The following is an 11,323-nucleotide window of genomic DNA, read 5'->3' as shown; positions in this document are numbered from 1 at the left end:
CTCTAAACAGTGCTCAACGTAACTATACCGTTACTGAACAAGAGTTGCTTGCGGTAGTCTATGCATTTTAGAAATTTCGGGCATACTTGTTAGGCACTAAAGTAATTGTTCACACTGATCATGCTGTACTCCGTTAACTAATGGCAAAAAAAGATGCCAAACCAAGGTTGATAATGTGGGTACTACTATTGCAATAATTTGACTTTGAGGTCAAAGATAGAAGAGGTTGCAAAAATCAAGTGGCTGACCACTTATCATGATTAGAGGGTAGGAAAAATGACTAGCCTGAGGTTGACATAGATGATTCTTTTCCCGATGAACAAGTGTTTGCAATAACTCTCAAACAAACTCCATGGTATGCAAATTTCGCCAATTACATAGTGTGCAGATTGATGCTGAACAAGCTTAACTTCTACCAACAAAAGAGGTTCTTTTTCGATGTTAAAAAATACTTTTGGGATGAGCCATACTTGTTTCGAGAGTGTGCAGACCATATAATTAGAAGATGTGTCCCGGAAGAAGAAGCGGTTGAAATTCTCCATGCTTGTCATGCTTTCCCGGTGGGGGCCATCATAGCGGTATGTGTATAACCGCTAAAGTTTTCCAAAGCGGCTATTACTGGCCATCCCTCTACAAGGATGTGCACGAATTTGTGCAGAAATGCGCTCAATGTCAGATGCAAGGTGGAGTGTCTAGAAGACACAAATTACCCCTTACTCCCATTTTAGAAGTTGAACTATTCGATGTTTGGGAAATAGATTTCATGGGCCCGTTTGTGAGTTCATTTGGTAATAAGTATATCTTAGTGGCAGTATATTATGTTTCTAAATGGGTGGAGGCTATTGCGCTTCTAAATAATGAAGGGAAAAGTGTGATTAAATTTCTGAAACGCTATATCTTTGCTAGATTCAATACTCCTCGAGCTATCATTAGTGATGGCGGATCACACTTTTGCAATAAATGGTTTTCAGCTGCATTGAGTAAGTATGGAGTAAAACACAAGGTAGCAACTCCATATCACCCCAAACAAGCGGTTAAGTTGAAGTGTCAAACTGGGAAATCAAAAGTATCTTGGCTAAGACGTGAATGTTAACATGACTGATTGGTCTCAAAAGCTTGATGACGCACTATTGGTATATTGCACTGTGTACAAAACTCCAATCGTTATGTCTCCGTATCAACTAGGTTTTGGAAAATCTTGCCATTTACCAGTTGAATTGGAACACAAGGCAATGTGGGCACTAAAAGCTCTGGATCTGGACTGGACAAAAACCTCAAAAGAGAGAGTAGAACAATTAAACGAGTTAGACGAATTCAGGTTCAATGTTTACGAAAGCTCAGCTCTCTACAAGGAAAATATGAAGAAGTGGTATGATGCTAAAATACTTAAGCGAGAGTTCAAGGTGGGAGATTGGGTGTTGCTATACAACTCCCGACTTAAACTTTTTCCTGGAAAACTCAAGTCTAAATGGTCCGGACCATTTAGAGTGACACGAGTATTTACAAATGGTGCCATAGAAGTTGAGGGTCAAGAAGAACTTGCATTTAAGGTGAATGTGCAATGTTTGAAATTATACTTTTGAGAATGCCAGGAGATTTCTTTGATTGAGGTGGTGTACCTGGAAGATGCTTGAGAGCATTTCCACATCGTACCGCGACGTTAAATAAGACGCTTCTTGGGAGGCAACCCAAGTGCTAGTGTTTTAAATAATGTGTGTTGATTTTGCAGGAGCAGGATCATGAGTTAGACAAAGGTGCTCTTGGCGAGTCGCCGAACCAGTTCGGCGAGCATAATTTGGTTCGCCTTATGGATCTCAATAATGAGGCTGAGACTTTGGATCATTTGGCGGGACACCTTCACCAGTTGGCGTATCACTGATACGCTTAGGCGACCCGCGTTTCCTCGCCCTTTTGAGTCAACGCTGATACCGTCTCTCAAGGATCGATCGACGATGTTCTGAGTTCATTATGCGGATAGCCGAGCTGTTCGGCGACGCTCTACATCTTCGCCGATCTGCCTTCTCTGGGAGTGCAGTCCATTGAAACTAAGGGTGCTCTGAAGAATATTAGGCGCATCGTCGAAACATTCGGTGACCGCTTCACTTTGTCGTCAACTGAGCATTTCGTGAAGATTCCTCGCTACGTTGCTTTACTTGTTTAGACCCTAGATTATTTTCATTTCTTGTTAGTCTTCATTTATTATTCCTATTTTGCTCTATTTTTGGTAATGCCCGTTTTCTATCCACATTGAGGACAATGTTGCATGCTTTTGGTGGGGGGTGTGGAAATTTGTCAGTGAACTGACCGAACCTCCTCCTCTTCCTCTTTATGCCACCTCCCTTGTTTGTGTATGTGGTTGTTCTCTCACAAATTTGAGTATTGGTTTTGATCAATATCGATGACTTAAATAGTACTCATAATCGAACAAAAATGAATGTACAGCTACGATGAGGCCAAATGAAGTTGCATAGACAATATGTGAACTCTTTGCATCTCAAGGTGACTAGCTAAGTATTGAATTAAGTCTCTTCTGATGAACATTGCACACTAGCGAAAGTGTGAGTCTTGTTTGACTATGGTGTAAATGCCTTGTGTGTGATAAGCGAATCGTGAACCATGTGTGATGACACCTAGAATTTAACCCGATGGTCCGATTTACTAAGTGATGTGAACTCTTGAGATGATCTTAGGCAACTTTGAAGACTGTGAACCAATTTGACATAATACCCTTTTGTGACCTACCTCGTGAGTGTGTGAACCCCGCTTGAGCACCCTTTGAGCCTTAACCTTTTCTTGGAAGAAACTTGATGACATTATGACCTTTTATTGATCCATTACCCATAATCCTCATGATTTGTGGTTTGTTTGAGTAGCCAACTTAGGCCAAAAGCCTAAGTTGGGGGTGTGGTGAAAAGAGAAGGTAAATCAAGACGTGCAAGAAAGTCCACTTTTACCCATGTTTTGAGAAAAATGGAACCCCTCCACAAAAAAAGAAGAAGAAGAAAAAGTTGTGAAAATATAAAAAGAAGTGGGCTATCTAACAATCCATGGAAAGTGAATAATGGGATGACTTGTGAGCACGAATGAAGAATGATGAAGAAAAGGAAAAAAAGTGTTGTTCACATCATATCTCATGAGGAGTAGCCATTGAGCCTAAATGACCACATATTTGCACTCAGCCCCGTTACAAGCTTTGAAAAGACCTTTTTGATCTTGAGTGAGCTGAAACAAATGTTGGTTGGAAAATAAGGGCAAACCTATGGGTGAAGTCATGCATTGTGTTCATCTTTGTGAGTGTGAGCGTTGCATTTGATTCCGGAGCCTTAAAATTGTGAACTATTGAGTGTGAATATGGAATCATTCTTCATGTGAGGGCATTTGAGTACTTTTGTTGAGCTTGAACTTACATTTGAAGCATGTATTGCGAACTTGAGAATCTTTGATAGTGGTGAGTCACAACTTGAATCTTTTTGTGCACAATTGATCCGTGCATGAGTAAGTTGAGTCTTGTTGTGTGCATTCATGATTGAGTTTTGTGTAACATTGTTTGAGACATCCCTTTTTGAACTGTTGAACTTGAAGTTTTACTTGAGGACGAGCAAAAGTTTAAGTTGGGAGTGTTGATGAGTCCACAATTTGAACTCATTTAGGGTTTTATTTTAACAAAATTATTGCCCTTAAATGCTTGTTGTGTGCAAATGAATGATGTAAATCCTTGAATTTTAGGTATTTGGATTTAGGAATGATGCATGGACACTATTGATCAAGAAGGGAACAAAGCAAGCTAAAAAAAGGAAGAAATGAAGACCTGATGATCGCCAATGTCATTCGGCGAATCACCAAATTGCCAAGATACCGCCTAAAGTGACAGAATGTTGGAGCTAAAATGGGGGTGATTTCGGCGAATAGCAACTCTATTCGGTGTGTCGCCGATCTATTCGGCGAAGGATAAACTGGTAGCCGAAAGTGCTGAAGAAGATTCAAGCAAGTAGTGATAGGCGAGATAGAAGGAAAGATGGTGAATCGCAGAGTTACTCGGCGATCCCGACCTGAACCGCCTAGAGTTACAGTGGCCAGACCAAGAAGAAGCAGAAAATGAAAGCGAGATGAAGAACAATCGGTGAATCGCCGATCTGTCAACGACGTTCAACTTACTTCGTTGAGTGGTCTTAAAGCGGTGACACTTCAGACTTGCTTAAATTCATTTTGACTAGAGAGAGAAATTTATTCAGAACGTGAAGAAGGAATTACTTAGAGAGAAAACACTACCAAATGGTTTAGTCAGTGATTTTAGCAAGATTTGGAGAGAGATTTTGTAAGAGAGGAAATTATTAATTGATTTTCATCTATAATTCTCATTTTTTACTCAACTATGGGAGTGATAATTGATTTTGATTTTCTGATTTTTGAGATGAGTGGCTAAAACTCTTCACTTGGGGTTTTGATCATGAAGCCAGTTATTGAAACTTACTTAGTGGGTGTTCCTTAATTGCGAATAATGGTATTAGTTTGAAGTGGGTCTAAGTTGTTGTTGTGTGTCGAGTTTGAATTGCATGATTTCATCTAACAATTTCAGTGTTGTGCACTTGCTTGAGAGAGAGGTGTAGAACCAAAGTGGCAATCTTAGCGTCCTTAGTAGTGGGTTTCCTTGGTTTCTGCTCAAGAGAGTGAAAACAAGTGATCCAGCCTTTGTATCCAGCTCGAGAGAGTGGATTTGATGAGGGTAAAGAGTTGGGCCTCTTTCGATTAGTGTTGAAGTTCGAGAGCATTCAACATAGAAAAGGTAATTGTTCGAGACAAAGTTACTTTATATATAGTTTGACCTACTCACTAGAAATTTTCCCATTATGAGTAGTAACGTTATCCAGTTCGTTGAGATTCAATAATTGGTTGATCAATTCCCCAAGCTTTACTCTAATATTTGATTGTTTGTGTTGAAGTGTAAATTTGGATTGATAATTAAAACCCGAAATTTGAAATTTGAACATTAATTGTGCAAAAATTGTTTGATTGAAGAGGTTGTCATTATACTTTTATTATTGAATTTGAAGGAAGTACTACTCCCTGTGGGATCGACCCCAACTTACATAGTTGGGTTATTATACTGACGAACGATCGTTGGCATTTAGTATTGGATGAAATGCCTTTATACGTTAATGAAATATCTACTCTATCTTCTGCCCCAAATATAATGGATCAAAATATAAAAATAATATGAATGTACTTAGGTTGAGGGTGTTATTAATAGTTTAACACTCATCCAATCGTTATAGGTGAAGAACGTTCCGACTTCATGTACTTAGAGAATTTAGACAAAACATTAGTATGTATGATATTGAAAGAGATCAATAGTGAGTCAATACCTTAAGGAGTTTTCAGTACTTAGACGGCAAGCTGGTGTATCAATTGTCATCTACTTCACAAGCAGGTTTTTTATATTGGTAATTCATTCCAACTTGAAAAGTGAAACTACCTTTGTCCTTGCACCAAAGATATCAACATGGTTTCCCAAGTCTGCTACGGAGCTTGAAGAAAGTAAAAGAGCTTTAGTAGTTTGCTAATTTCTCTCATCTCTAAGCACCATGACAGTAAAAATTGTAAAACTTGATCTTGACACCTAATTTTCTGTGATATCTAAACACCTACGAGCAGATATGATTAGAAAGATAGTTAACGATTACTATTTATACATCACATTCACCGGACTATGCTAATACGCGATGTTTTGTGTACTGGGTTGCTCCTTTACTATTTATACAAGGATTTCATAAATTTTCTGTTCCAAAATGAGGTGAAGCAAATTGAATGTGACCTCATAGATTCCTCAGTTAGGTAAAAAATTTAGAAGAAAGAAGTATGCCATAAAAACATTTCAAGACGACAAAGTAAGTAAATTAGACTTCTAATTTTGTAATCAGGCGTCTATACTTTTGACTAAGCAAATGATAAGAAACAGATCAACATAAATAAGATTATAAATTGAAATTTCACAAAGTATGCATACTATGTAAACAATAACGAATTAACACGTAGAATTCAATTTCAATAGGTAAAAAATCGATGGATTGATTCAAAATGTGAAGTTTATGAACTCATTTTGAATTTGTATCCAACACTGAGAAGACATTTTAATGTCCACTGTAACAACCCAAGATTTGTATTTTCTAGGGAAGTGCAAGTTTTGCTATTGTCATTCCAAACTAAAACAAATTCTACACTATACTGAAACAACAATAATAACAACTACCAAAATGTAATTTTTTACATAGTAAACTTAACTATGCCGACAACATGCCGAAGCACACAACAGAAATAACCAAATTCGAGCAAGATTCAACATCAAACAGGCGAAGATAATCCAAATAGAAATATGAAAAAATAAAATGAGGACAACAAAGAAACACACATTCGGTTTCTTTGAGCAACAAAGCAGAATCATAGTCAGCACTTTTATCAAACACTTCATCTGCAATTTCAAACCATCATAATTTAATGGGACCAGAAACCCGATTATTCACAAAGAGAGGAGAACAAACTAAACCATTACCCAAAAACAAAGCAATCACTTAAGAGAACACGTAGATAAAAATTCAGAACATAAAATAAATACATACTCGCAAGAAGATGAAGCACAAGGGAGTAAAATTCATGAAAACTATGAAAAATCGTTCATGGCTCCTTATTTGAAAGAAGGAATTGGAGCACCGCTTGAACAAAAAAAAGCAAGGAAACACCGAAGTCATAGACAACAAAAATACAAAAAATCCAACAAATCAAGAACAATCAGTAAATTACAACTGAGTAGAGGCATAAAGTAGTGAGATTTTACCATTCTATTTTTTACTATATCAATGCCAAAAATTGGTGGGTTAGACTTTTTGAAGTAGTCGGGTTCTCCCGAGAAGGAAAAATCGCCAACCACCTATACACGTAACTCCAAAAATGCAGGACAATCAGAAATCGCGGTTGAGTAAAGGTATAAAGAAGCCAAATTTTAACATCCATTTTTTAAAAAAGTTAACATGCAAAAATGTTGGATTAGGTTTTTTCCAGAACTTGGGTTCTTCTGTTCAGAAGATACTCACCTGAATCGAAGAAACGACAGCGAGTCGAAGCAAAGCGGTAAATTTCAGCGAGCAGAACAGGAAGAAATCGAGGTGGAGGAAGATGGAGGCTTGAAGGGACGCATTTTAAGCTAGAAAGTGAAGGAAGATGAAGCTGTGGTTTTTGTGTAAAATTTGAAGTGTTATTAATGACAACACTATCCTTATGAGCAAACACACATATCAACGGAGTGATGCTTGGTAAGCTATAACTCCCTCTTATATAATAAGAAAATATTTACAAAAAAATAATAATAATTTAAAAGATTACTTATATTAAGGGCAAAAGAAAAGAAAAAATGAAAAGGAGTCTACCGAAATGCTCCAAGTGTATTCATTTTTTTAAAAAACCACATATTTATCTTTTAAATGTGGTATTTGGTTAAACTTAAAGAGTCTCCATTTCAATTAATTATTCTCATCAAAATAAAATTTCATCTCAATTCAAATTCAGTTATTTGTACGTATATCAAATTATGCAGTTTAGTTTATAAAACGATATTCTTAAATTCTGTGAAATTATAATTTATTAACAAAAATAAGTTTATCTATCTTTGTAAATAATATATATGCCAAAGAACTTTCAATTCAAATACCTAATGTATTTCTTACTTGCTTCTGGTGTATCTTTTTTTAATTTTTAATATACTATAATTGCTTTCATAATACCCACAAAACAAACGAGCACACACAAAAATATAAATTATGATATGTTCTTAAGTGAATAAATCAAAACTTTCCTATTAATATGATATGAAGTAAAAGATAAATTTACCCACCATACAGTTCAGTCGAAAATAGCAACATATTGATCATTATATGAAATAATTTGATCTATTATAAACAGAATTTAAAAACTCAAAGTTAAAAATTTATTACAACGTATATTAATTTTGTTCTAAAATTGTTAAGTGACTTTTCAATAGCTTATTACTTGTCTTAGTCACATTGAAAACTATATATATATATATATAGAGAGAGATAGATTGTGTTATATATATTATGGAAAAGGGCCTAAAATACTTTCAAACTACTGGAAATGGTACAAAATTACCCTCCATCCACCTATTGGCTCCCAATACCCTTGCCATACACCTATTGTTTCCCAAATACCCCTGTCATCCATCTTTGGGTCCAATATTAAATATTTTTTTTGAAGTACGTGGTGACCAAGTATTGGATATATACAATTTAATTACTTAAATTAATTTATAAACTCACTCATTATTAATTATACACGACCCAAATTAATTTAATGGATGAGTTTGTAAATTAATCTAAGTATTTAAATTATAGTCAATATATGGTCGCCAAGTATATAAATTTTTTTATTTAAATGATAATCCGCTATAAAAGTGGTCAATATTGGACCCAAAGGTGGATGAAAGGGTATTTGGGAGCCAATAGATGGATGTCAGGGGTATTTGGGAGCCAATAGGTGGATGTTAGGGATATTTGGGAGCCAATAGGTGGATGGATGGTAGTTTTAGGCCCTTTTCCGTATATATTAATACATGAGAAATTATGGGATTACTATGCAAAGAATTTTAATGTATGTATTAGCATGATTAAAGATATAATAATTCGTCAAAAGATTTTGACAAAATACATACGGCTAGTGTGAGTGTCATTTTAATATTCTAAAATGTTGCCATTTTTCACTAACACATACAAAACTAGATGCGAATCCAGAATTTGGAGATTTTGGATACCACATTATCCAAAAAGGGAATAAACAGGTTGATTGCTTTAATTATGAGTTACTATTCATTTTATTTTTATTTTTATAGACAAATCAATCGAATATACACATTTAGTAATGTTTTCTTTTGGATATTCTCAAATTCAAGATAACTAGTTTGCCGTACATTTTCTTTTTAAAGAAATACGAGGTCTTATTCTCTAAAATTTAAGAAAGAAAAAAATATATATAAATAAAGAGAAAAAAATAAAGTTTTGGTGCATATAAGTTTCAAATCCGCATCACTTGGATGGACTGTTCCACCAGTTACCACTGGATCACCTCAACCTTTTGTTACTCTTGGTGAGAATGGTAATATATATATATTTTTTTTCTATGAATATACACAGGTATACATAAAGTTTCAACTGAGGACATTGGGTGTCGTGGCACCCCCTCTCTAACACGTAGATCAGCCCCTGTTCACAACCCATTAAACTTGCCTCAATATTTTATTTTGACACTTCAGCTCAATCTTATTCCATTTTAATCATCCGACTCCATTTTTCTTCTACCATTTAAATACAATTTTTTTTTATTCAGTATTGTTAGTTGTAGTTTTGATGATTTGACAAACCCAGGGACCTTGTAAAGGGACCTGATCTCGACCTGATCCTGGGCGCAAATATACACACAACTGCCAGGCTGGAAAAACTACAATTGGTTGGTGCACAGTCTTCAACTGTGGAAGAAGTGGCAGAAACCTCAGCCAATGGCATGGACTCGAAGGTTGTGACTATTCTTCATAAAGATTATGTCCAATAGTTATAACTTCAGTTTTTGCAACTTGAAAACTCTCAAGAATTCTTGCAAAGGCTAACAAAAAGTGAAGAATCATCCTCAAGAACAACAGGGATCTGATATAGCTGCAAGCTTGGTTGTCTTAGGATTTTTTCTTCTGCACGTTCATTGTAAATCTGTTCCTAAATCTATAAAGGATTCAGATATTGTTGTTTGTTGAAAAGTCCAAATCGATTAGAGGTAACCGATTTGGTGGGCTGCATTGCATTGCTGCTTAGTCGAATTCTAAGTCATCTAGTGTTGGGTGGTTTAGTGGGAAACCGGTGTGTTGCTTAGTTGAAATCCTAAGTTGTCTAGTGGTGATAGCTTAGTGGGCAGTGTGGCATCTGCATAGGCTCTTCAACTAATAGAGTTATTACTTGGTTGTGAGATTAATAACTTCTTCTCACTTTGGTTGTAACTGTTGTTCGCTTTTGCTTAAGGAAGATTAGTGAAAACAGTTGAAAATCATGTGTGACAGGTCGTAGTTTTACTCCCTTGAGCAAGTAGGTTTCCACTTAAACTGCTTGTGTTGTGTTTTTTCTATTATTCATTATGAGATATCCTTCTTGTTGAGTCAAGGGACTTGGTCCGTTGACTGATAGTGGACACATCTATTCTATCAATTGGTATCAGAGCAGGCTCTCTCTAGCTGGTTAACACCAAGAGAGAGGTTCCTGCATAAGAATGGTTGCTCTGTTGAACCTAGAAGAAGGACAATTGTCTACACGACCACCCCGCTTTAATGGCCAGTTTTATAGCTGGTGGAAAACAAGGATGCATGACTACCTAATGGCTGAAGACAGCGAGCTATGGGACATAGTGTTAGATGAACCCTTCATTCCAACTACTGAAGTCAAGGATGGTGAAATAACAAAAGTTGTTCCAAAGACTCGACAACAGTACGACTAGGCAAACAGAAAGAAGTTCGAAGAAAGCTATAAAGCTAAAAAGCTACTAGTATGTGGTATTGGTGCTGAAGAGTACAATCGCATCTCTGCGTGTGAGTCTGCAAAGGAAATCTGGGATTGTCTAAGGACTGATCATGAGGGAACAGAGCAGGTGAAGGAATCGAAAGTGGATATGCTGACCACTCAATATGAAAACTTCACCATGAAGGAAGGAGAGACCATTCATGAAATGCATACTAAACTTTCTTCCATAACCAATAAGCTACGAAGTCTGGGTGAGCCCATCAGCACTAGTAAGCAAGTTAGGAGGGTTCTTTGAATTCTTCCTAAGTCCTGGGCAAGCAAAGTAGATGCTATTACTGAAGCCAAGGATTTGAAGGCTTTGTCAATGGATGCTCTCATTAGAAACCTCAAGACCCATGAAATGAATAGAAATCAGGACATCTCAAAGAAGGAAGCCAAGAAAGACAAGTCCTTAGTTCTCAAAATCACACCAGGTGAAACTTCAAGTAAAGAGGATGACATGGCCTATCTGACCAAGAGATTTCAAAAAATTGTGAGAAAGTATGGAGGGTTTAGAAAAGAAGGGAATCCTTTTAGGACTGCATCTGCTAGTGACCTTTGTCACAAGTGTGGAAAGGCAGGTCATTTTATAAGAGATTGCCCAATGTTAAAGCTGAAAACAAAGAATATCAAAGGCCTGGAGGTGAAAAAGATAAGAGGAGGGACCTGGTACCTGAGAAGAATGTAAGAAAAGCTACAACTGACTATGTTGTGAAGAAAGCTCT

At 36.4% G+C, this 11,323-nt stretch overlaps 1 protein-coding gene across 1 annotated transcript; it reads left to right on the top strand.

Moving 5' to 3' along the window:
• The first annotated feature begins 1,094 nt into the window (after positions 1 to 1,094).
• On the top strand, positions 1,095 to 1,879 carry LOC107060531 (uncharacterized). Its single transcript, XM_015308532.1, has 2 exons — positions 1,095 to 1,550; positions 1,730 to 1,879. The coding sequence occupies exons 1-2, from the start codon at positions 1,095 to 1,097 to the stop codon at positions 1,877 to 1,879; spliced, it is 606 nt and encodes a 201-aa protein (XP_015164018.1).
• The last annotated feature ends 9,444 nt before the right edge of the window (positions 1,880 to 11,323 follow it).

The sequence above is a fragment of the Solanum tuberosum genome, unplaced genomic scaffold, assembly GCF_000226075.1.
Source record: "Solanum tuberosum cultivar DM 1-3 516 R44 unplaced genomic scaffold, SolTub_3.0 scf00005, whole genome shotgun sequence".
Classification (NCBI taxonomy): domain Eukaryota; kingdom Viridiplantae; phylum Streptophyta; class Magnoliopsida; order Solanales; family Solanaceae; genus Solanum; species Solanum tuberosum.
This window is presented reverse-complemented; position numbering and strand designations above follow the sequence as displayed.